Source organism: Lissotriton helveticus, chromosome 3_1 (assembly GCF_964261635.1).
Source record: "Lissotriton helveticus chromosome 3_1, aLisHel1.1, whole genome shotgun sequence".
NCBI classification, from domain to species: Eukaryota; Metazoa; Chordata; class Amphibia; order Caudata; family Salamandridae; genus Lissotriton; species Lissotriton helveticus.
The window spans coordinates 1,677,791,874-1,677,818,652 of NC_136061.1; the positions used below are offsets into that span (position 1 = coordinate 1,677,791,874).

At 43.4% G+C, this 26,779-nt stretch overlaps 1 protein-coding gene across 2 annotated transcripts in view; it reads left to right on the top strand.

Annotated features, from left to right (window-relative positions):
* LOC144823718 (histamine N-methyltransferase A-like) overlaps nt 1-26,779 on the top strand; it is a 219,839-nt gene that overhangs the window by 39,574 nt on the left and 153,486 nt on the right. The window contains exon 1 of one of the 2 annotated variants that reach the window (XM_078682480.1): nt 17,629-17,738. The exons of the other annotated variant lie outside the window; for it this stretch is intronic. Within the exon in view, the coding sequence (XP_078538606.1) occupies nt 17,734-17,738 (5 nt within the window). The 5' untranslated portion in view covers nt 17,629-17,733. Of the gene's footprint in view, nt 1-17,628; nt 17,739-26,779 lie in introns of those variants that run through there. 2 annotated transcript variants of the gene reach the window in all.

A 26,779-nucleotide genomic window follows, 5' to 3' on the forward strand; every position in this document is an offset into this window, starting at 1 on the left:
TTACAAATGCAACAAACGGCTATGTTATCATATTTTTCATGGACACTAAAAAAGTTCCAAACTGGGGACTGGAAACTTCTGGTTTTGCCGCACGAGGTGATACTGCTGCCAATGCCAGATGAAGCAGTGGTGGATGAGCCTTGCAGACATCTACTGGGTTGTGCAATTATTGCAGCAACCTTACTTGAGGGAGTCGAGCTGGATGGAGTCCCCCTCCGGGGAGAAAATATGGGAGCTGTAGGTTTTGTTGAACTTGTGGTACTACTTGACTGCGTTGGTGGTGCTACCAGTGGCACGTCGCCAGGGTCACGCTCAGCATGACGTCGGGATAGGGTGTAAATGTCTGTCTGCTGCATGGCCGGTGTGGCTGGACTGACATGTGTGATGACTAGGTCATTGCTGTCATCCTCTTCAACAACATCAGAATGCACCACTTCATCAAGTCCGACGTTCGGATCCATAAGTATGAGCTTTCCGGGGCCCTTCCTTTTAACATTTGATACCTTTCGCAGCTCATGGTGTGCCTCCCTCTCAGACGTCGGAGATGGTTGCCAATCCAGATCCAGATCATCATCTGATGGAGCGGGGCTTGAAGAGGAACTTCTACACACCCTCCTTGATCTTTTCCTTGCTGGGGAGCTGGGAGAAAATGAATCATCAGGAGGAGTGGCTTCGTCTTCCTGACATGATACCCCGGCTCCAAAGTCAATTTCCTCCTGTGCCCCTACTTCTGGAAGAACAACCATTGTGGGCACTTGCACCGCTCCATGGCCATCTTCACTGACCTCTACTTGCAAGTCTCCATGGACCTCTCCTTCTCGGCCTTCTCCTTCTCGGCCTTCTCCTTCTCGGCCTTCTCCTTCTCGGCCTTCTCCTTCTCGGACAGCTCCTTCTCGGCCTTCTCCTTCTCGGACAGCTCCTTCTCGGCCTTCTCCTTCTCGGCCTTCTCCTTCTCGGACAGCTCCTTCTCGGACAGCTCCTTCTCGGACAGCTCCTTCTCGGACAGCTCCTTCTCGGACAGCTCCTTCTTGGACAGCTCCTTGCGCATGTACTTCTGCTTGTACTAGTAGCCCATGCAGTTGTTGTTGCGGCTTTGGTTGTTGAATAGTACTTGTGAGATGAGTTAAAACCTGTGTTGATGGCGTGCTGCTACTTTCTTGCGATGATCCAACATCACTGGTCGTTGGTGATTCAACAACTAAACAGGCTACCTGTGCAGCACTCATGGTGGGCCTTTGTTTTTTTTGTTGTTGTTGCCCAAAAAATGTCTTGGTTGAGCAACCAGTCGCCTTGGTAAGTGGTGCCACTTGCTTCTTCTTCTCCTTAGTAGAGACATCTTTCTTGGAAGAGGACCTACGGGCACCTCTTTTTGGAGCCATCTTCTTCAGATGTCGGAACAACAGGCCGCAGCAGCACTTCTTCCTGGCACTGATGCTCAACGATGATGCGTAGTTTTGTGCACCTAAACGCAAACGAAGACAGAGGAACATCAGTAAATATAAATGTTGCATATGTAGCGCTTGAATAAACAGTTAGCAAGTAGGCATTTATGAATACACACGTGCACACCACACAATATGGAATTTTCAAAATTAGGATTTGCTACATTTTTGGGAAACAGGAATTTAACATTGATCCAAGAGAGCACACACACAGAGGGTTGTGCTTTCATGTACCCCTGACTCCGCCTGGGCACAATGGGTAAAAGCAAGGCACAATGGGTGTAGGCCTATGTCTCAAAGCTCACTGCCTGCCTTCAAAATGGCCGCTTGACCCCCCCATCCACATGGCCAGGACCATGCCTCAAAATGGCCACCACCAACATAGCCAGCACCCAACCCCTACTCCAAAAAGTGAAAACACACAACACAAATCAAATCACCACAATCCAATGCCATCCATCCATTTTCAGAAGGCTTATGCTGCCTGCTGGTGGTTTTCCGGTGCAAAATTGCATTTTTTACAATTTCGCGAGTGCGAGATTGTTGCTTCACGGCGCGAACGTGGCAAAAACCCGCAAAATCCGCGAACAGACCGATTCTGGGCCCCCCTGGGCATAATGGATGACATCAGAGCACAGTGGGTGCAGGCCTATGGCACAAAGCACACAACTTACAAATGGCCCCTAGACCCCCACCCACACGGAACCAGACAATAAAATGGCCCCCACCCCCATAGCAAGCCCCCAACACCACCCCAAAAAGTCCTAAAACACACAAAAATCAGCACAATCCAATGTCATCCATGCCCTGGCCAGAATCATGTTAACAAAAATAATTTCAACAAAACAGTTGTATCATCCATGCACCCATAAATAAGCCTGGTGGTTTTCAATTCATGTGCAGCAGAATTGTAATTTTTACAATTTCGCGAGTGCGAGATTGTTGCTGCGCGGGACACGAGCAGTGCGAACACAAGCAAAAACATCCTCAGCTCGCGAACTTGCAGATTTTCCCCCCAAAAAAGTCGAAAAAAAACAACACACACAAAAATCACCACAAACAAACAACATCAACTTACTTCTTTGTGAAATCAAAATTCGAATCCAAAAGTAATCCAAAAGGCCTCAAATCCAAATATCCAGCAGCAACCACAAAAAGTAATCCTTCCCAGTCAAGAATGATCGAAAAGTGGCCAGGAAATGGAGGAGCTTGCTGGACAGGAACAGGAAGTTGGAGACTGGGGCACTTCCTTCACCCCACCCCTATGGGAGGAGCTTGCTGGACAGGAACAGGAAGTTGGAGACTGGGCCACTTCCTTTACTAAGTAATTTTTGTACTTTCGCTAGTGCGAGATTGTTCCTGCCCGCGCCGCGGACCGCGAGCAGCACGAGCAGTGCGAACACAAACAAAAAATCCGCTTCGCGCGGATTTTGCGTATTCTCGCCGCATCCGCGAGAGTTCGCGGATTGCGGATTCTCCGAAAATACGAAAAATCCGCGAGCGTAACGGATTTTACGCCCATGCTTAAAAATTTGTATTATAGATTTTATCATTATAAAATGAATATGAAGTGTTTCTTTAATATTTAAAGAAATTCAGGTACCAAGGTATTTAATTTTTGTTGGACACCATGCACAATTAGACCCAGCAAACATTTACTGATAACATAAAGACTTCCTTTGCAGTATTTCAAAGTTATGTTTGTAATCAGAGATGATGAAATATAAGGAAACCTCCTGAAAAAAGGGGTGAAAGGAATCATGGGGATTGGACTTATAAATCAAAATGTCATCAACGTAAGCAAATAACTCGATTTCCTGTAAACCATGTTTAAAATCAGATATCTTGTGGCTACATTGTATTCTTTCCAATAAGTGTTCAAAGCATAAAACAAAAAGCAAGGTGGAGAAGTTGCAGCCCTGTCTAGCTCTTAGATAGAAATCAAGGTAAGAAGATAAACAAATATTTACAAATACACTCGCTCGGGGTTGGAAGGTAGCAGTTTTATAAATGAGATGAATTTAGGACCAAAACCGAACCAATGAAGAGTTTTGAACATATATTGCCAATTTATATGATCAAATGCCTTCTCAGCATCTAATGATAGTACTGCAAGGGGAGAGGTTAATTGTTCTGCTTGACAAATTATATAAAACATTAGCAAAGGAAAATCTGCATTTAATGAAACCAAACTGATCTTATTTAAGAAGAATGGGGACAACAGATTATAAATAAAAGAGTGAGATCTTGGCAAATATCTTACAATCATAGTTAATGAGTTTAATAGGTCTATAGATTTTGCATAATTTAGTATGTTTATCATGTTTGGGAATAATAGTTATTAAAGCCTCTAAAAAGGAGCCACTATCTTTGGAATGTGAAATAAAGGAACTAAAGAGTTCTAATAAATTAGGAACAAAAAAAGCAGACATTGAATACAATTTTAAAAGTAAAACCCTAAGGCCCTTGGGTCTCCATTTTCTTTAGAGAGTTATTAGCAGATATCTCCTGTAGTGTGGTAAAAGACTCTAGATCTGCAAATTTATCAGACAAAGTGGGTGCTCTGGGGATACCATAAAACAATTCCTGCACAACAGCCTAACATGGTTGGGTGTTGTCAGTATATAATAACACTCAAATTATGAAAGAAATTAGAGACATCGGCATTTGGGTTTGATATAGTATACTCACATTCCTTGATAAGACAGCCTATGGCTTTAAGTTCAGTTTTAATTAAAAGTGATTGACAAGCATTTTCCCAGCTATATTTTGACCTCCATGAAATTTGCATTTAAACTTAAGCAGGATTACAGGCATCAATAGTGGCAATGTTGTTGAGGTCGGACTTGGCTTTAATAAAGTAATGCAGCATTGAAGAAGAATTTGAGGTAAAGTATTTATGTTCAAGAGTTCTAATTGTTTATAATAAGTAAACATATTGATGATTCAAATGTGTTTTCCTCTTCTCGGAAAAGGCGATAGCAAAAGATCTATGAGGCTTTAAAACCATCCCAATTGTTGACAATGAATGTATCTGAGGATAAATTAAATTGAAATAAATCAACAATAAATGCAGTGACTTCAGATATAAAGGTGGGACTATGCAGAAGAAGTGTATTAAATCTCCACCTTGTTTTTAATCAACTGTGAAGCTATCTATGGAAGCTAAAATAGGAGCATAGTCAGGTAGAAAAATTGAGCCAATTTTAGCAGATTATAAACTTGGAAGTTCTGATTTGGTAACCAAGATCTAATCAATTCTAGAACATGTGTTATGTGAGTTGAAAAAAAAGAACATTCTGATTTGTCTGAATTACAAGCTCTCCCAACAATCACCTGCTAAAATAATATTTGAGTATGGAAAGTTAGCAAGTTTAACTTTAATGGTGTGCCAGAGTTAGGATCAGGTTTGCGGGGCCTTAAATATTAAACAGAGTCATATGTTTGTTATCTAGAATAACAGGAACTGTTAAGAATCAACCAGAAGTATCAAATTCTGTAGAAAGACATGTAATTTTAAAGATTTGTGACCGAAGATAGCAACACCATCTTGACGATCAACTGCAGGTGAAAATAAAATATTTCCTAGCCATCTTCTCTCAAAATTCAGGGATGCAATGTCATTATGATAGGTTTCCTGCTAAAGGCAATCTTTGTTTCACGGTTAGATAAATGAGACAGTACCTTTTGTTTTTAACTGGATTTTCAAGACTACAAACATTCCAAGACACAAAGGTAGACATAATTCACACAGAAGGAACAGAACACTGGATCAGGAATGATAATCAGTAAAAGAGGGAAATGTGACTCAATAAATCCTTATTATCTTGGTCAGCAAATGTAATGAAGGAATGTGTGTATAGGCCTTACTTAAATATTGTCTGTGTTTTTCAATGATAGTTCCCTGCTCAACGGCCATTTTCAAAATGTTCTCTATTGTTTTGATGAATTCTTTCTTAGGATTCCCCTCAGTCATCATGTATGTCGAGGTATCATTACATGATTTCTCACGCTAGAATTGCAACACGCTGATACCATTTGAAACCGCTCCGTCCATCATCCCCTTTTGTATCGCTTTGATACCATTTGAAACGCCGCCCCTTGCACACTGAAACGCTGCTCTCTGCACTTTGCACTTTTTCTATTGATGAATTAGGTCGTTTTAATATTTTTAATTTTATCTGATAACTTTTTTAAATTGCTGTCTAATTTAGTGTCTCATCTAAGGCTTACATTCCGTTTGTTTGCCCGCTCCTGCACGCATTGCCCGCACTTAAAATTTGAGTTGCACAACTCACCATTTTGGTGAGTCCTCGTGTCCCCTCTGCTCCCGACCGCCATTTTAGGTGAGGGACCAGGGACTCCTGCACGCTTCCAAGATGCCATCTTGGTTAGCACACTAGTGTTGCAGGGAATACAGCACCAACACTATTTAAAGATCAGGGATGCAAGCGCGCAGCGGGCGTGCCAGAGGCAGGTCCGTCTGAGCCCGTCCATGCCCGTCCGGGCCCGGGGGCCAAGACCCCTGTTCAACAACATATTTATACAGCTGAGACACTTATAGCACTGAAGACAGGCAATGAGGTGTTAGAGGGAACTGTGTTAGCCAGGCTACGAGAGGAGTTATTATTGAGGGATTTTATTCAGGAAGGGAAGGGAACTACATTGGCTCAGAGACATTCTCATGTGAATACGATAAATGGCCTGAAGTTAGCAGTGCACAATACGTGTTCACTGCAAAAACATCATCTTCTTCTCGAAGGGGATATTGATATTTTAGCTCTTACGGAAACATGGTTGGGGGACACATCCACCCCAGATATTCTGGCAGCATTGCCTTTAAGGGATCGGAAAAAGTGAGTGTGTTCTACATTCAGTCAACTCTCATTGTCAATGCTCATATTGTCTTTTTAAATCCTATTGGGAATTCATCCCTTAAGGACAAGAACCCTAACTCACCCTTGGATGACATGCTTCATCATTTGGGTTCCTCCTTACCAGTAAGAAAACCTAGTCTCACTGGGAGCTACAACTTCTCAGATATTAATGAAGGAGCTCAGAGATGTTTTCTTGGTGTTATAAGGTAGGAAATATGTCCCCAAATGAGAGCTAGTGGGGTAGTTGCAGTGCAGTAGAAAGTGAATAAACTAATTGTGTCAAAAAAGGTGTATTAAAACTGTCTAGCTCAATACACCAAACAATTGTATTCGCGTGCTTAATCTGACAGGATTAAAAACAAAGCAATTAAGTAGTATGGATTTAAAACTACTTAGGGTCAACATGTTTCAGCCATATGATCCAATGGTATCGGTGGCTTTCTTCAGGACCTATCATTGAGGTTAATTTGCTACTGCTTGTAAATGTATACTAAACACAAAATAAGTGATATATTTTATATACTAAACCAGTATTCCTGTAGCGTGATGCCTGGTAATACCGCATTTATCTAAAAACAAGAGAGGGAAAAAAATATACGTACAAACACTCGAAATTAATCCCTTAATATACAGTGCTCCAATTATGACATTGTCCATTGTCAACAATTATTGAAGGTTTCAACATTCATGTACCACTTACCCTCATTAGTAGGATAATGGACCTCACCTCAAACCTGGCAGGCAGCTCAGGGAAGGAGGCCCCGCACTGCGGAAAAAATAGAAGTAGTAAGCTCTTCTAATAAGTGATTTAAAGTGCTAAAGTTGAAACATCACTGCCTTAAGGAGCCTGGAGGCGCCCAGACAATGCAGTGCGGTAGAGGGCTTTCTTAATCAACATTTCGGAAGGGGATTGGTGTCTACCATAAGGGTTCACACTTTACCCTAAGGTAACAGCTATTACTAATCTTATCATATGTTTATCCTCAAGACATGGGGGTATAAATATATCAATACAACCCATATTGCACGTTGTGTCAGTGTAAGGAAGAAGCTCACAGAAAATCATTAATAATACCATACTTGATACATTGATTGACTGTCTCACAAACCTATATTATGGCTATCCAAAAATTGTTTGTCAAGGGAATATTGTAGTTTATCTAAGAATGCTAATAGATCTGTGATGTATTAAAAGCAGATTATGGCCATAGATATAAGGTATAAAGGCCTCTTAGTTCATGAACCTTACCTCTCCGTCGGTACCTCGTTGCGAATGTGGAGTCTGCCCCGGGAGGTAAGGTACTGGCTGACTTAGTAGGATTATATAGTGTCTCAATTTTCAAACAATCATCTCCTCGAGATGGTGGGGGCCTTCTCTTAGAGTGTTATGTTGTTGCCTGTTTCTAAAACGGAAGAAACACACAGATCGCATGCGCGACGATGAAATGATAGTTTCTCGCGCATGCGCATCATTTCTCGTGTATATATGTAACGTATCAACCATCTATAGTTTTAATGAAGGCATTTATGCACGCGTTATGTTCGCGCTTCATATTGTCTTTATTAGTCGTTTAGATAGGCTTGCCGCCAGGCGCAAAGCACGAGATAATAAATATTCTCGCGCATGCGCAACTGTCACCACGATAGTGCAGCGTTATTTTATTGCCGCAGAAGCCCCTGTATTACTCACTATCAAGGCACATACTGTAAACTACCTTAGTGTTGGTTAATATTATGGCTTATAATAGACCTCAGGTTGGCGAAATTGTGAGATAGTACATTCTCGCGCATGCGCAACAGTCAATACATTTCACTAGTACTGTGTTGTCATAACGTTACAAACGCACCCAGACTGCCACCGCTTGTCTTTAAGGGATGAATTCCCAATAGGATTTAACATGACAATATGAGCATTGACAATGAGAGTTGACTGAATGTAGAACACACTCACTTTTTTCTGATCCCTTAAAGGCTCATCACTTATATAATTAAGACCCGAAGAGATAGGTTGTTATTAGCATATGTGATAAAGGGGAAATTTCTCTTCGTTGGTCTCTAAACTCTATTCTCTTGGATCCCAAAACTCCCATTGTTGTATTTACATTCTGGCAGCATTGCCAATAGAATTTGATGCGCTATGGTATAACCGACCTGGGGACTCTAGGGGTGGGGGAGTTGCAGCCATATTTAAAAAGACTCTCATGGTGACACAAATTGTAGCAGAAAACTGTGACAGTGCGGAGCTTCTGGGAATAAAAATCTCCCTGAAATCCTCCTGTATTGTGATGCTGGTAGTGTATCGTCCACCTAAATGCTCCCCAGACTTTAATGATGTCTTTCTGGAGCTCCTAACAGATCTCGGATCAAGATATAAACATATTCTTGTGGTAGGGGATTTTAATTATCATTGGGATAAGTTACCCAGAGATTTTGTAGAGGCTGTGTTCGAAACAAATTTGACCTCTTTGGACCTGCTACAATTGGTAAATGGCCCTACTCATATTAAGAGCCATACTCTGGATTTGATCTGGTCTTCTTTACCTCGGGTGGAGATTACAGATATAAGTCCCTGTGTATGGTTAGATCATTTCTTGATAAGATGCTGGGTACCGTGTGACTGTCCTCCTCTATCGACCGTACCCTTGTGGAGGAAGGTTAGATCCTGGAAGAAAGTGGAAGCTGAATCTTTAGTCTCTACGCTTCGCTCAATTCCTCTTTCAGTCATGTGTGAGGGTAACCTGGATCAAAAAAGTGTAGCATTAATATCTCAGCTTCAGGTTGCAATTGATGTACTAGCCCCTGAACGGATACAGAGGGTTAGAGTGAAAGGAAAAGGAGCCCCATGGTTTGATGCCACTCTAAAGGAGGAAAAACAACTTCTCCGTCAAGCAGAGAGGAGGTGGGGATTCAACTACAAGCTAGGGGACTTGACACTTATAATGCTCTTTTGTCTAAATATAAATCAGATATCCTACTCAGGAAGGCTCCCTTTTATGAGGGCAGAATCAGCCGGGCCGGTAACAAACAAAAAGAGATCTTTGCTATTCTGAAGGAACTTACGCAGATGGGGGACAGAGTTCCAACAATCGACCTCCCGAACTGTGATACTTTCCAGGAGTTTTTCCTTCAGAAAGTCCGGGATATCATCCTGGATATCACTACAATCTCGACTGATCTCAGTGTATTAGATCCACCCAGCCCTCCCTGACTGAGTAGGAATCTGAATAGTTTTCCCTGCTTGGACGCAGTGAGTCTGACGGCAATAGCCAACCAGATCAAATCCGGCTCTAGAATGGACCCTTGTCCTCCGAGGATATTTCAAATGGCCCTGCCGGGTTTGGAAAAACAGCTGCTGCATTTACTCAATGAGTCGCTAGACTCAGGATATTTCCCAGTGAACTTGAAGGAAGCTAGGGTTATCCCCCTCCTGAAAAATTCAGGGGCGGATATAAAAGTTCTAAAAAACAAAAGGCCCATCTCTCAGCTCCCTTTTTTGGCGAAAAATCATGGAAAAAAAGTCCTGAATACCCTGGCTAGCTATCTGGAAGATCATGAACTACTCCATCCCAGACAGGCAGGTTTCAGATCACACCATAGCACTGAGCTGGTGATGGCCTCCATTGTTGACGACCTGAGAATCAGGGCCGACAATAAACAGCCATGCGCCCTGATTCTCTTAGATCTGTCAGCAGCATTTGACACGGTCAGCCATTCCATCTTGCTGAACCGTGTGTTGAATCTGGGGATAAAGGGGCAAGCATTTAAATGGCTAAACTCCTTTCTAACCGGCCGGACTCAGGGAGTGCAAATGGGAGATCAATTATCAGCTGCCAGCCCAGTAACTTGTGGTGTGTCCCAGGGCTCTGCATTGTCCCCCCTTTTATTTAATATCTATCTGCAGCCCTTAGTGGAAGAGCTAACACAAAGAAACTGCCAAGTCTTTAATTACGCGGACGACACTCAACTGCTGGTCCAACTCGATAACACCAGCCAGGCTCAAGACTCAGTAAAAAATCTTCTCAGGTTTACGGTTAACTGGATGGCAAATAACCTCTTGAAGGTTAACCCGGATAAAACCGAGGTGCTTATCATCGCTACACAAAACAGCCCCTGGTGTGAGCTTTTCTGGCTACCCGAATTGGGGGAGGTACCAACCCCAGGAAGATTAGTAAAAAGCCTAGGACTGAAAATTGATTCAGACCTGTCCATGGCCCCCTAAGTCTCCGCAGTAGTAGGCACCTGTATAGGCCTACTTAGGCAACTGTGGAAACTTGTTCCCAATCTCTCTGTTCCGGCATTACAATCCATTGTGTCCACCACAGTTATTTCTCGGCTGGACTATAGTAATGCTCTTTATCTAGGCCTCCCTCGGAAGCTCCTCAGGAAATTGCAGGTATCCAAAATGATGCAGCCAGGCTCATCTTCTCCCTACCGAGGAGAACACGAGCTACCCCCCTTCTACATAAATTGCACTGTTTGCCCATTGAATACCGAGTGCAATTTAAGTGCCTTTGTATAGCCCACAAAGCTATTTATGGAGAGGCTCCTAAATACATTAAAGATCGACTGGTAAAGTACACCCCAGGCAGAGCCTTGCGCTCCTCCAAGGCCTGTAAGCTTGCCCCATCGAGATTTTAACTCAAATCCAAGGGTGGTAGAGCTCTGTCGGTCCTCCTTCCTCAAATCTGGAACAAGCTCCCAGAAATCTTACAAGGGGAATCGGTTTTATTATCCTTTAGGAAGTCTCTGAAGACCCACTTGTTTAAAAAGACAACAGCCTCAATTTAAACTGCTAGCTTGGTTGCTGGCGGATCACCGGTGGCTATCCGTTTTGTTCCTTTCTTTAAAAGCGCTTAGAGACCAGTGGTGATTTGTGCTATACAAAAATAAAGTAACATAACATAACACGCTGTCTCTGTTAAACTGTTTATCTATAGTTATCAAGCCTTCTATCTAGTACGCCTTACCAAATTCTATAGACACATCCATGACTATCTGTCTGATCACGCCTAATTCCTTGTTTCTTAGATTTCAATGTCTCTGTTTTTTACAGGAGAATGTTTTCCTGATTTCTTTTTTGACCATAGTTTCAAATGTGTCTATTACTTTGTGGCTGAAAGCATTAAATTACACCGATAAATAAACGAAGATTTTTGATTCAATCAGTTTTCATTGATATTTATTTGAGAATATGTAACCCATCAAAGGACGCATAAGGAGTGCAAATGGAGACACAATGCCTTTGTGCATTTATTTAACATTGTATTACACACCCTGGAACAGAGGGTGATACCCTCTTGCAGTCTACTACTTTTGCTATTTGGATGACCTATTGGATAATTGTGGAGTGCACTGAATCAACAGAAACTGCTTATATTTGACCTGTAGAACGTTGGCATTTTCTTGGCCCAATCAACTGTGCCATTCTGCCAGTGTCCTGGGTCTTGTGTTGTGACTCTAAATGGCTCTGCTGTTGTGGTTTGTGTATTGGTTCCAGACAGTAACACAAAAGGGGACTTAGGTGTATGAACAGGTTTGGCCATCCTGCCAGGATGGTTGGGGCAGAGCTGTACCCAGCCTCACTTACATTCTGAAGGGCATACCTCCAGCACACACAAAGAAACCCAACACTAGTCTTTTGTCACCCCAGACAGTTTGAAGCCTTGACCAGGGAAAGGGAAAGAAATGTCAAGAACCAATGTTGCGGTAGGACAGGAAGCCTATCCACACAAAGGTTGACACGAAGTATAAATATTGGACCTCAAGAGCCACTCTTCAGAACTGTAGGAGATTCAAAGGAAGGACTGCCTGGCTGCCAGATAACTGCCCTGCTGCTTTAAAGACTGCCTTGTTGTCGAAGAAGGAGAATTGGTCCTGCTTGCCTTCATTCCGGGCTACCCAGAGTGACTCAACAGGGCCACAACAAGCTTCAAAAGCCTACCTGCAACTTCCAAGGTGACCCTCTGTAAATGGACCTGTACCTGGATCAGCCAGAGATTTACTGCTGGAGTGAGTCCTGATCCCCCAGAGGTGGCCCTCAGGTTCTGTACCCTTGACTTGCATAAGTGGAACCTCCTGCAAGAAAAAACAAAAAGGCTGATGTTCAGCTTCCGCAAGTGTCAATGGGCCAGTTCACACCAAGACTCTAGTGCCACGACAACCACCAAAGTGAAGCTCCAGTGAAACCTGAACTTTGTGTAAATGACTGTCCGCTGTGACAGGTGATAGAGCGTGGGTTCACCTGCCCCGAATTTTACCATACTCACCTAGGCCCATGAACACTTCCACACTTTGAACAGGTAAACCTCCACTCAAACCAGTAGTATTTACTTTACCTATACCATTCGACTTACCAATCCTTGTCACCGGTACATAGAGGCCTAAGGGATCAAGGGAGTTAGAATAATAGACAGTATATAATCAATTGCACTCATTTAAAATAACCACAGATTTGGTAAAGATTTAAACGTTTGATCTAAATAATTTTTTTAATATCAATGTCCATACTAGATTAATCAGAGCTTGGTCAATCGAGAATAATATCAAAGCAAGATAATGTGAGAATATCATGAAACGTTTTTTAAGCATTGAAACATAGGAAGGGTAAGAAAAGGGAAACAGCACAATGACATACCGTTACAACTTCTATATTTACCTAGAATGGTGTGAAGACCAACCCTGGCCACGGGCTGGGATAAAGGATAGGACCCCCGATAATGCAGGTGCCAGCAGGATAGAACAGGTGTAGACCAGAAATCAGGATAAGTACGGACCAAATTGGATCAGGACAGGACCACCGCAGGTCAGGACTGGCACCCACAGCTAAAGCGCAACGCCTGCGACACACCCCTCTCTGCAGCTAACAGTTGGACCCCGATTGGGTTAGCGAATCTTCTCCCTCAGGAACCCCGATTGGGTTATCAAACTCCTCCCCAGAACCCCGATTGGCTTATCCAATCTTCTGACAGAGTGCTCCGCCGGCACCTCTGCTCTCGATCGCCTATTGAGTGCGTTGGGTCAGTGACAGGTCAGCTATTCGGACAAGTCGGACAATCTAACTAGCTACGCCTACCTTAGATATACCATTTTTCAGGGCAGTGTGCCACCCCCCAATGTTGCAAATGTGTGTATTCCCTCAATTTTATTGGTCAAAAGACAAGGAGAGGTCTTCACACCATACCAGTTATGAGGTCATGCTCTTCAATATTCAGATTTATGTTCCCGCCCAATATTTTATTTTCCCATGCACTTTTATTCCACCCGGAAGTGAATGTATCTATAAGAACTACAATGTAATATAACAATTCGGTTCAGTTTCCTCTCCAAGTTTCAAGAGGTAAGGTTCCCAGGAACGTCTTCTAGCAAGTCTGGAGTTGGCCAGGTTTCAATGTCAGTGCTTCAGGAATTTGAGCTTCTCTGCACAGGCGCAGTTCCTCCAAAGATGGAGTTCAGAAGTACATGTCCGGCCCGAAGTACCATACATGCAAAGTAGAAAAGAAACAGTTTTTGAACAAGAAATAAATGAATGCACTGTTTACCACTTATCTCTCCTCTATTCCCATTACTTTATTTTAACTACAGCATTAGGGGTTGTGCAGAACAAACAACTTAGTAAAAGCAATAGTGCAAGCGTTAGCACGTTAACACACAGAGTAGCCATATTAGTTCTAGTGCGCAGAAGCAAGAAATTCCCACCAAGCAGAGAGAATACGTCATGTCATGTGAGTGTGACAGACGCATTTACAGAAAAGTTCCCGCGTTGCAGCGGCCATTTTAATTCATTCGAGTTACGGTTAGTAAAAGCACATTGAAGAGCTTCCCCTAGATACTGTCGTGTGGTGCATTGTTAGTAAGATGAAAAATGTTTATTAGTGTATTACGGTTTATTTCGAGAAGGCTGAGTCCAAGCAAGTCGCTTTACATGCAGATCCTTGCTCCATCACAGGTAATGTGGAACCTGTACTACTTTGTATTACAGCAATGACAGCCAATGAAGACCACCAAAGCAAAGCTACAGCAATAAAAGGTGTAGGAAACACCACACTTAAAAAGCTTAATTGGGCCTGCCACTGGGCCTCAGGGGCTGGTTAACTGGATTACTCTAGATGTTAATTGGATGTTTGACTGCATTTTCTGTCCACTTGCCTGCAGACTGAAGGGAATAAACAATCTTGCTAGGGAGTGCCATGAATGGTGGGTGTGGGAGGTAGACTTATATGCACAGCAAAGAAATCAGAACGAGAAATTATGAATTGATGACTATTGGAGAAATTACAGAAGCGGACAAAGAAAAAAAGCGGAAAGAGAAGAAAAAGCAAAGCAGGTAAAAGACGAAAGATTATTGGAAAGAAAAAGGGGATGGTGAAATTAAAGAAATATGATCGGAATAAGGAAGGAAAGGTGAAAAGATGCATGGAAGGGAGAAAGAAAGCATGAGAATGGATGGAAGGGTGAAAGGATGGATGCAATAGTAAAAAGATACGCAGGGGAAAGGGTGAATGGATCAAAAGATGAAAAATAGACTCCTATGGGAGATTGAATGGATGGTTAGTTGAAAGAATGAACAGCAGAAAGTATCTTTCAAAGTAACTTTACACAAATATGCATATAATCAGGACTGGCAAACAAGTAAATGAGTTCAAGAAAATCTTTTAGAAAATATATGTAAAAATTCTTTAATAAAGAATATTGTCACAATCAAAAATACATTTAAATATTAAAAACATTTCATATTATTTCCAAAATTACATAGGTGGCACAAATTAGATCCGACACAAAAAAGTGTCTTCTTCAGGAAAAGCCAACCAAATTCTTGTGTTAAGTATCACATGTTTCAAGCTGGAAACAATCTTTCAGGGCTGGGACCTATAGGACCTCAGTGATGTGATACAATTTCAAAGGTGTGCATCAAACTACTTATTATCTGGTGAAAGAATGAATACATTAAAAGAGGACTGTATTGAAGGGTAACTGCATGAAAAAATGGATGTATACATGAATGGGTGAAAAGAAGGATGGGTGGTTGGGTAGGTAAAGGATGGAAAAATAACTGGATTAATAGATAGAAGGGGAAATGAATGTATATATAAATGGAAAGAGACGGAAAATATGAAGGGAACTTTCCTGAGTGCTCTTTATGATTAGTGGTATGGTACAAGTGTGGGAGAGGGTATTTTAATTTTCTGGCTACTACCTTGACAGCAACAACCATGCACGACGCTCGACAGTCTCTTCGCGGTATAGCAAGTGCCTGCAGCCCTTTACCAGCTCTTCACCCTAGAGCAACAACTTCCAGGATGCTCAGCCTCCTCCCTGTGGCTTCCTTCATTGTGAATACAACTCTTTGCTGCTGACTTGAGAAGGTAACTTTGCAACAGGACTAACCGGGTCCCTGTATGCAACTCACTGTCCATCATGGTTGGACTGAAATTGTGACTTTCCCCCACTCTAGTACAAACAGATGACCACAAACAGTGCTTTATGCTTCTAGGTGCTATTTTCCCTACAAATATTTAAAATTCATAACTCAAATTCTACTGATTGACTTTGGTTGTATTTTTACCATTTTATTTATCATAATTTACTCTATGTTTCTAGATTGGTTTGGGATTGTATTTGTTCTCACTTCATCACTGTTTGTTAGCTGCATAAGTACTTTCCACTTTGCCAAACTTCCAGAGCTTTAAGCAAAGGATAATTTAGTGACTACTGTGGTTAACTCTTGACAAGAATTGTGGTTGTTGCCTGAATGAATAGGGCTTTCTGGATAGCGCTTAATTTGTAAAATAATAAGTGCCAGTGCCCTTGTCAGGAGGCCACTGCAGCATGCGCCAACCACTACCCCTGCCAATGACAGTACCATCACAACTACAATTCAGACCATTCTAAGCCCCCGAAATTAAAAGAACGAGGTGTGGCCACAAGTATTATTCAGCTTTAATTTATTTTGACATATTAAACACTGTTGTCGCGTTCATCTCAAAATTGTACAGATGGTGCCACCATGTGGTGGACTCTCATTAGTGCTGGTGCTGATAATTAAGTGCTGCCGATTACCAAAAAACACCAGCACAAATTAGGCATTCTGAGGCATATGTACAAGCCCCTATCGCCACCACAATGTCACTTTTATGGACGTTGTGGTGGCGATGGAGGCTGGGCCTTATGTACAAGGCATTGTTGTACATAAGGCACCCTTTCACGTTATGGTTAACATGAAAGGGACGTGCAGTGGGTGTTCTGGTGGGCGTGCCACCGCAACACCCATTGTATTTGACGCTGCCCCCTATGTACAAGGGTGGCGTACATTGGAGGCAGCGCCAAAATTAAGACCAGGAAAATCCTGGTATTAAGTTGGGGAAACGTGGAGAAATGCATTATTTCTCCTCGTTTCTGCTTTTTCATGTGTGCTGCCTTGTGCAGCACACATGGAAAAAGCAAAATGTCATGGGTTGTTTACATACAGGAAGGTGTCCCTTCCTGTACATAAACAAACCTTTTAAAAAAAATGCTTTTTTGTAACTTTCTTATGTGCTGCGTGAAGCAACACACACGGAAGTTACAAAATGGCATTTTAGGATTGTTTATGTGCAGGCAGGGACACCCTTGCGCTCTGGTGCAAGGGGGCCTGCGTTGGCGCTAAGTTGATAAACTTATCGCAGGGGAAACGCAAGGCTGCACCACATTCTTGTAAATATGGTGCAGCCTTGCCTTTCAGAAGAGGCGGAGCGTGTCGTTAAGCCAAGGAGGCTAACAACACTTCCTTGTACATACCCCCCTCTCCCTCTCAACCAATGACCCCAGTTTCTTTCACTATGACAGTTCCCAAAGAGGACCGTCGGCCCACAGAACACTTTATCATAGAGTCCTGAGAGCATTATCTAGTCTAAACTCTGAAGTGCAAAGCCCTGTTTGAAGTCTCTTGGGTCATTACATGCTTTATTTTATTGAAGAGTTTTCAATTTTGAGTTTTTGGCAGTGTAATGCACAGATATGGTTTTCTAAGCTGTTTGGAGGAACATATGATTTTCAATAATGAATTACTCCGTATGAGGTATGGGAATGTACGAGTTTTAATATTTAGTTTAAAAACCAATGTTCTACAGTGCAACAGTGTTAAGAAAACGCTGTCAATGCGAAAAAGAGGAAGGCATATCAGGGGTTAAATTTGATGTTAAGAAAACGTATTATAATTAAGGATATCAAACATACATGTGTAAGCAAAGGCTGCCTCCTTTCTTTTTTGCTCTCTAACTCTTCTCGAGAAAAATGCTTCCTGCCTGCCAAGGAACAAGATTTCTGTGGGTGGAGCATTCAAAGCTTGTAATGTCACTCAGCTGGATTCCAAGAAGCTGTTTCCTGCAGCTCTTCCTCCCCCTGTTATTGTGATAGAAGTGTCAGCCCTGGAGAGATACATGACGTAAGTACAATCGATGATAATTTGTGAATTCGAACGTTTCTAAATGTGAATGGTTTTCTAAAAAAAAAAAAAAAAGCTCCCTTGCTGAACGCGATTGTTGCAGTTAACGAATTTTAAAGTGAGGCAATTGGCTGATCTCTTCAAACGTGCATTTATTAAACTATAACGCAAAACACGCATTACTGCCTCACTATAATGTAATGATTACAAGAAACGTTGCTTCGATTAGATTGCTACGCCGCTGGCAAACTCAGGATTCGTGAATTCGAAGGGTCCGTTTAAGTCACAGACCTTGTTTGTTTTCTCAAGTTAAATACAAACGATTCAAATGTGGTCTTTAAAAACACTTCAATTTGTATGACGCACAGTATGACTGTAAAACACATTGTTCCTCAGCATAGGAATCTGTAAACAGTGTACGTATGAAAACAATAAACAGCGGGGCTGGGAAACGTACTTCCGTTTACATGCATTTTAGGAATTTACAAAGCAGAGCTTGAATCCTGTTCAGCTGGTTGGCCCTTAAACAAAAACAGCCTTTGGCAGTTCGCCAGATTTGCATTTTTTCACAACCCCAGCGAAGCAAACGATATTGGTAGCTGTGATGGACTCAGCAGTTTGGAGCAGCTCAAATACATACTTCCTAAAATAATAAATGCCAAAGTATTGCATAGATAGGAGTGATATTTGAACGAAAATAGATCTAATTTCCACATTAATTAAATTAGAGTGGAAGAAATTTTACGAAGGAGAAAACAAAAATTAGTTTTTTTTATAAAAATGTTTTGCGAATAGAGAGTTGTGCCAAGTTATATAACGCGATTAAAAAAAGCGGTAGGATTTTTCAAATCTCTTGATATAATAATGGTGTCAGAAGAAGTTTAATGCTGTAGGACCCTTCACAGAAATGGACCATGCAGGTTGTAACTCCGATGTCTTCGTGAGAAATGTATGGGAGGACATCATTGTTTTGCATTGCAGAATTTTTTAACCCAATAGCATATCCTAGCAGCAAACATACCTGTGAGATGTCCATCAGAAAGTGAAGAGCATTAATTTCATCACACACCCCATTTTTGTTTGGGACCCTAGCTTGTGTTGCAAATTTCCTTATAAATTCTAGAGCAACACTGCCACTATTTTATTAGCAAAAGACACACAATTGATGGACGTAATGCAGTACAAATCAAAACGTTCACCCCAGTCAAGAGATCTGGGTTAAATCCATTATTCTTTTGCTCACCATGCCACCCCAGTTTAGACCTGGCCATATGCAAAGCAGTCTTCACCCTGTGCTTCATGTGAACAGTCCAGCCCGAACTGCCAAGCCAGGTCTTCCCTGGACCGAAAACAAGCATCCTAGGACCGGTTTCAGGGTTTCAGCCCTCTTCAGCCAGAATAGCTTAATTCCAGTGGCTCAGTGAGCCCAGGACCCACGTTTGGGTAAACCTAAACCTAGTGTACTTCGGGCGAGAAAGCAAAAGACACACAATTGATGGACGGAATACAGAACAAATCAAAACATTCACGCCCCAGTCAAGGGATCTGAGTTAAATCCATCATTTTTTTGCTCACCTTGCCACCCCAGTTTAGACCTGGTCATATTCAAATCAGTCTTGACCTTGTGCCTCATTGGAACAGTCCAGCGCGAACTGTTAAGCCAGGTCCTCCCTGGAAACAAGCATGGCGTTCAAGGCAGGCCTTGAACGCTTCTGTGCCCCTACCCATCAACATGGCCTTAGCTGTGCAACATTCCGTCCATCATCTTGTGTGTTTTGCTGTTCACCCTATGTGAGAAGGGTATGCCCAGACGTGGGTCCCGTGCTCACTAAGCAACTGGAGTCAAGCTATCCTGGCTGAAGACGGCTGATAGCCAGAAACCGGTAATAGGATGCTTGATTCCGGTCCAGGGAAGACATGGCTTGGCAGTTTGGGCTGGACTGTTCCCGTGAGGCACAGGGTCAAGACTGATTTGCATATGGCCATGTCTGAACTGGGGTGGCTTGGTGAGCAAAATAACGATGGATTAAACCCAGATATGTGACTGGGGGTGAATGTTTTGCCATTGTGCAACATTCGGTCCATCATCTTGAGTGTTTTACTTAGCTGAGGTTCACCAGCCATTCTCCCAATACAATAGGCAGTATGCCATGTCCAGGCAATCATCCCATCTTAACCCGGTCACGCCACCCCTGCCCCGACAGAAAATCACGACCCCCAAAGAGGAAGTTTGGCCTCACATGACAGTGACGGCTGATAGGTCGCAACTCCTGCCTTATGACCATGCTTACCTCGTGGTCAATCCTTCCACTAGCAGCTTTTCTGCCCCTTCACTCCTCAAAACATGGACTCTCAGTTTGGATTCATCCCCATCTGACTCAGGCGACGCCTCCACCCTAGGCTACAAACAAGGTCACTGGGAATCTCAGGACCAGCCCCCAGTCTGCAGCCTTCTACTCTTCTTCTGTCCCTGACACATCCCTGCACTTTAATCCTGATGTGTTCCTACATCCCCATTCTACAAATGGAGCACCGACTCCTCTTGTCAGTGTCTATGATAGGGACATCTGTAACAGATTCCGCTCAGACTGCCTTTGACCAGACTACCCCGATACGGTAGCTTTCAACCATAATTTAGCCACCTTTTTAAAGCACCCAATGTACAAACTACTTGAGATGGTGGTACTTGCCAAATACAAGGTTAACCTCGTGTGTCGCGTAGCTTCCACTAAGCAGTAGCAACTGCAAGTTTGTGGATAACATAAACGTAGGCATCATGCCATACTGATTCCAAGATGTTTTCCCTCAGACCAGCTTGCTCACAATACTACTGTTAGCCCCCCTAAGCTTAGGCAGGAGTGAACAGTTCTGGCAATCACTGAATATGACAACCCAGACCCCTGAGTGATCAGGTTGACAGACCAGGAACATTTTGCTCAGTAACTCATGTTCACTTGCTCTTAGAGAAATATACAAAGAATACACTAAGGGACACTTTCCAAAATTCTTTGAACGAAGGTGATTCTTGTATAGAATCTAGTTGCTGCAATGATCAATAGAAGTCGATGAAAGTTATAACTAGCATTGAAACAGTGAAGAGACAAACAGCTCCACCATGTTGCTGATACAGTAAATATATGCAGGCATATACAAATGATATAATAATCTAATGCACTCCTATGGTGGAAAACCCTAACCTACGTGTCTAGGGTGTAAATGTGCATTCTGCCAATATACCCTCTTCAGGATGATCTAACCCCCTTACCTGGTGGGTAAGAGTGTAGGACCCCCGTCTTGCTCACAAACTGGACATCTCCCATAGAATGTCGGTCAGCTGCTAAGTGAAGGCTTCAGCAGGCATGGACACCTCGAAGTCATCAGAAGTGTCTCCTCTGATTGTATTGGAAAACAAAAGGTTATATAAAGAAAAAGGCATCCTTGCCTTCGGTCGAGATTGCCTTTGTTTGTATTCCACAGATAGCGGTGTTGCTATATGGATGTAATAATAGGCACATTTGTATCATGCACTTGAGGGCCTTGTACCTAATGCCAAGGCAGTGTGATGGAGTTCCCACAAAGCGTTCCATGTCAGCAAGGTCAGGGTTTCCAAGAAACTAGCCCAAGTGCCACAAATGCAAATGTGTGTCAAAAGTCGAAATGGTAAAGAGAAGGCAAGTAAGGAAAGGAATGTGTATATATAAAATGACACTATTTTCTACCAGGCCTCACTCTGGTGCATGACACCCAGTCCTCATACATAAGTCGGCTGAGAAGCTATCTAAAGCAACAACAAAAATCACTAGAAAAATGCATGAGCATATAAAAAGAAAAATGCTGAAATATATACATGATAAAATTGCACTAAAACCACGCAATCATGCTATATGAAGACCCAGAGCATAAAGAAGGTCAGTATATTAAAAATCTAAAATTAAAATTAAAAACAGAAGGCAATTTAAAACAAATTTGGAAGTTAAAAACTAGGCTAGCCAGATGTTTACATGTTCTGAATAGCAAATTAAACATTGCTGTTCTCATTGTCTGCAGATGACATTCCTAGAGGCACACCTCTGAGCGAATCGATAGAGCAAGTATTTGCCCATCTAATCCCTACAGCAGCCGTTGAGGGAGCAAAAACAGCCACCCTATGTTCCATAGAAACAGAGACAAAATCCAAACCTCTAGCAGCGGAGGCAACCCAGAGAGGCTCATATAATATGGTCAGAAGCAATGGAAAACTCAAGGGACCGCTGCTAAAATGGGCCTTCAGAGGGTCCACCAGTACGTGTATGTCAAAAGGTTTAACAAATTGCGATCCAAAGCACAAGTTTAGGGCACACTCGTAAGTGCCCTAGAGGCAGTGAAACACAGGCTGTACACAATAAAGGCACACTGGCTGGAAAGACAGGAGCCAATGCTCATCCAGTTCTTGAAGCAAAGGTGTGGCGAAGAGATGCACCAAGCGTTCACAGCGTAACAGGACATGAGGCAGTGGCAGTTCCATTTGATCTCAAACTAGGACATCCATTTTGGAGCAAAAATAATAAAAGCAGTATCCCTGCAACTAGGATCAGGACCAATAGAAGAGTCTTAAAATGCTTCGGAAGACGGAGTGAATAAAGGATGGAATAATCCTAAACACTGTCTGGAAGGTGCTGACCAACCCAGAGCCAATGCTCTTGAAAACACCTACAATTCCAGTCGTACTAGACATCTTAAAAATACGATGAACTGGCTCCCTAAAGTGGTGTAGTAAGTCATTACAGAGAAGGGCCTGTATCTTTGAGGATGAACGTGCCACATGAGTATCAAACTTCTCCTTGGCCGGAGTTAAGTCTGCATCTTTTTGGAATAATAAGAATTTCAGTTTGCTCAGGGCATCAAAGCGCATATTGGTAAGATTAATTGAAGGCCACATCATGCAATATGTAACAATGAAAGACAGCCACCACATAGGCCACCCCTTGTTTCATCCCAAAGCAATCTTTTTTTTGTAATTCTTTTTATTAAACATCATCGACAAAATTCATCGACAAAATTCACCATTGACATTTATTAGCAAGGGACCATACAAAGTTCATACAAAGTTCAAGATTGCAATATGAAATACAATAAATCAAATCAGAGTGTACACTGTAGAGTAAATCAAGGGGTTTCAAGAGTCTCAGTGTCCTGCAGAGGAGTTGGTGGAGTACAGATGTCCCCTCTGTAGTGGTTCCATGGCCCCCACACTCTATTCGATTTCCCAGGGCATCCCCGTGCAACATAGACTGATTTCCCCTGAACAGTCTAGTCCCTCCTTCCGTTTTCCCAGTGCAGGTGGCTGACATGCCCCCCAGTTTGAGCAATATTCCTTTTTGCAATTATTAACGCCAGAGTAGCCCACTGTGTAGTATTAGAGGTGAGGTCCGTAGGTTCCCAAATATTCAGGAGGCATCTGCGGGCCTCCGGCTGCATGTCAATATTCAGAACCTCTCTTACAGTGCGATGTATGGCTTGCCAATAAGACTGATTGTGTACACAGTCCCTTATGATGTGTATAAACGCGCCGATCTCCCCGCATCCACTTCAACACGTTTCTGCTCTACCCATGTACACCAAGCCCGGGCCCTGTGTAATAGATCCTGTGTAGGATTCTGAGCTGTACCAGCTGCAGTCTTGCCTGGACCGCCACCTTTCTCGGGGAGGAGACTGCCTCTTGCCAATCTTCCTCATCCAGCTCTAAGCCGTCTTTGACCAATTTCTCCTTCAGTGATTGCAAGGGATCTTCCATATTCTTAATCAGTTTTTTGTAAATCAGGGAAATGGTTTTCTCAGGGAGGTGGCCAGCTAGTATCCTGTCCTCCAAGGGAGAAGCCTCTGGAATTGTGGATTTGCTTGTGACGTGGGTGAGCGAGGCATGTCGGACTTGAAGATACCGAAAATATTCTGTATCTGCCAGGTGGTCTTGCTGTTGGAGGGAGGCGAAGGGAAGTATAGTCTCTTTACCCCATATGTCTTTGATCTGTGAGTGTGAGAGTCCAATAAGGTCCCATTTATCAAAGCCCTTGAATTGCCACAGGCTTCCCAGCCTCTCAGAGTTCCACAGTGGAGTTGCCAGGGTAAGTCTGCGATCCCATCCCAGCTGTTTGTTAGCCACATGCCAAACATGGACTGAATGTGCAATAGGTCCCGTGAGATGATACCTGCGGGGCTTGGCATAGAGCGATCTGGGGTATTCACCCCCAGGGAGCAGCCACTTGTCCATGGCATACCCGGGGTCATCTGGTCGAACGTAGATCCCCTGGTTGATAGCTGCCAAGTGGAACGCTCAATAGTACTTTTTGACATCTGGGAGGCCCCCTTGAATGAATGAATGAATGATTATGAAATTTATAAAGCGCTAACTTAGCCCAAGGGCATCAAGGTGCTAAACCAGAACAATGTGAGGACAAGATAAAACACACTCAGACAAGGATAGTTGTGAACAACCAGCTTTTTAGAGCTTTCCGAAAAAGGGAAGCCCTATCATACCAATCAATGGTCAATTTGGTTAGGGCTATGCGTGGCTTACCCTCCCATAGGAGAAGGAGGAACCGGGTCCATTGAATTCTGGAGGGCATGTAGGAAGCGCGACATGGCCATCATTTTAAAGAGGACCGCCCTACCTAATAATGAAAGGGGTAGTGACTTCCAGCGCTTGATGTCACTTTTCAGCCTCTAAAGGGGTGGCACCAGGTTGCGGGCAAAGCAGAGCTCTGCATTCAGCGTGATAAAAATGCAGAGAGAACGAAAGTCGTCCGATGCTATCTATATCAGGCAGCCCCATGGGATGTTGGGTGGTACTCCCTGTAGGACATACACCACAGATTTCGACCAGTTTATGAAGAATCCGGAGTATCTCCCAAACACTGCGAGAATGTCCAGGAGGCCGATCAAGGAGGCTCTTGGAGAGGTCAGTTACAGCAGAATATCGTCTGCGTATAACGATATCTTATCTTCTCAACCCGGTGACCACCGCATCCCGTGAATCACCTGATCTCTTCGGACCCATGCCGCCAGGGTCTCCAAACCTAACGCAAAAAGGAGCGGAGACAAAGGCCAACGCTGGCGCTTGCAACGGCTCAGTTTGAAATCTGGTGACTTACGATTGTTCACAAGAACCTGGGCCTTGGGACTAGAATATAACAGGCGGACCCAGCTCTTAACCGCATGCGTGCGGGCGGAATTCCGCCCGTACGCTGGGAATCCGTAAAGTGCACTTTACATGACGAGCTGGGCTCGTCATGAGCGTGCGAGGAGGCTACCTCATGACGAGCCCAGCTCGTCATGAGCGTCGAAGGGGTTAAAGGTGGGTCCAAAACCCAGTTTGTCAAGCACAGCAAAGAAAACGCCATTCAACCATATTGAATGCCATGGTCGCATCCAGGGATACCAGTATGGCGGGTTCTACGATAGTCGGTACCCTGCCCAGAACACCATGTAAGTGACGTAAATTGAGAGCGGCATTTCGATGTGGCATAAAGCCTGACTGGTCAGGGTGAACTAATGTGTCAATTACCTTATTCAAGCATGTAGCTAATACTTTAGCAAGAATCTTGGGTTCTGCATTTAGCAGCGATATGGGTCTATGGGACGCACAGCTGGTTTGGGGTTTGCCCTCCTTGTGAAAGACTGCAATATTTGCAACTCGTTGGTCCATGGGAAGCATCCCCTTGTCTCTGTTCCCTAAGAACATCCAGCAGAGGAACAGGGCTATCTTATCCGGTCTCAATTTGTACAATTCAATTGTAATGCCATTGGGACCTGACGCCTTTCCCGAGCGCACCCCCCTTATCGCCTGTGCCACTTCTTGGTCTCTGAGAGCCAACTCGAGATATTCATTATTATTGTCTGAGAGGATGGGGAGCCTGATATCCCTAAGCAATTCACTATTGTCGTTGTCCATGTAGTTGCCAGTCGTGCGGTATACCGTCTGATAATAGTCTGCAAATTGGTTAGCTATTGCCTGTGGGTCGGTTATGGGGACAGTGTCTTCTCCATGCAGCTCGGGCACCAACCAGGCCGCCCACTCCCTCTTATCCAACTTAGCAATTAGCTTCCCCTCCTTATAGCCATGTTCATAGATTCTGCTCTGCGTATCTCTGCCCTGTATCTTGGTTCTATCCTCAGCTATGCTTCTGTACTCATCTTGTTTCAAATTAGGGAGATGCAGCTTGTCAGTGGTCAAGGTCTGAGCTAATTCTTCCTCCACTCTCAGTACTACGTTTTCTGCTTGTACTAACTCTGCCTGCTAAGAGGGATAGTGTTTCCCCACAAATTACCGTTTTGTAAGCTTCCCATAACGTCTGTGCTGAGTCAACCGTCCCTCATTGTCTTAGAAATAGTTGTCTGTGGTTTGGACTATTTTCTTGCAGGTTTCTGGGTCCCTCAGTTACCATGAATTGATGGGGGCTATCTTCCCAGCACTCATTTGACCCAGGACATCCAGACCTGAAAGTGATCCGAGATACCTCTACCCAGGTGGCGAACCTCACAGATACTGAACACCTGTGCTGCCGGGACTAGGATATAATCAATATGGGAGAGACTATGATGGGCTCCCGACAAGAACGTGTGTTGATTCCTATCGGGGTTGTGGGTCCTCCAACCATCTACCAGTCCCATAGACTCAAGCAGATCTGATAGCTACTCATGTGAGGGTCTGAGTTCCCGTGGCGGGTGACGGTCAAGCGTTCCAGACAGCACTGCGTTAAAGTCTCCTCCTATCACATGGAGGCCTACAGGGAGTGCCAGGAGGATTCTACCAAGGTCCTTGAATGTATCATTTTGAAGGCCGGGGGGACATGGACTGAAACAAATGTGGCCATCCTACCCTCCCACAACCCAGAGACCCCAAAATACCTACCCAGAGCGTCAGACCATGTGGTTTGAATCGTGAAAGGGAACGTATTTTTGATCAATATTACCACCCTTGCGACCCCCATAGTGAAGCCTGCATGTGCCACCAACCTATATTCTCCATCATGCATACGCCTTTTTACCACTGCACATGCAGCTGA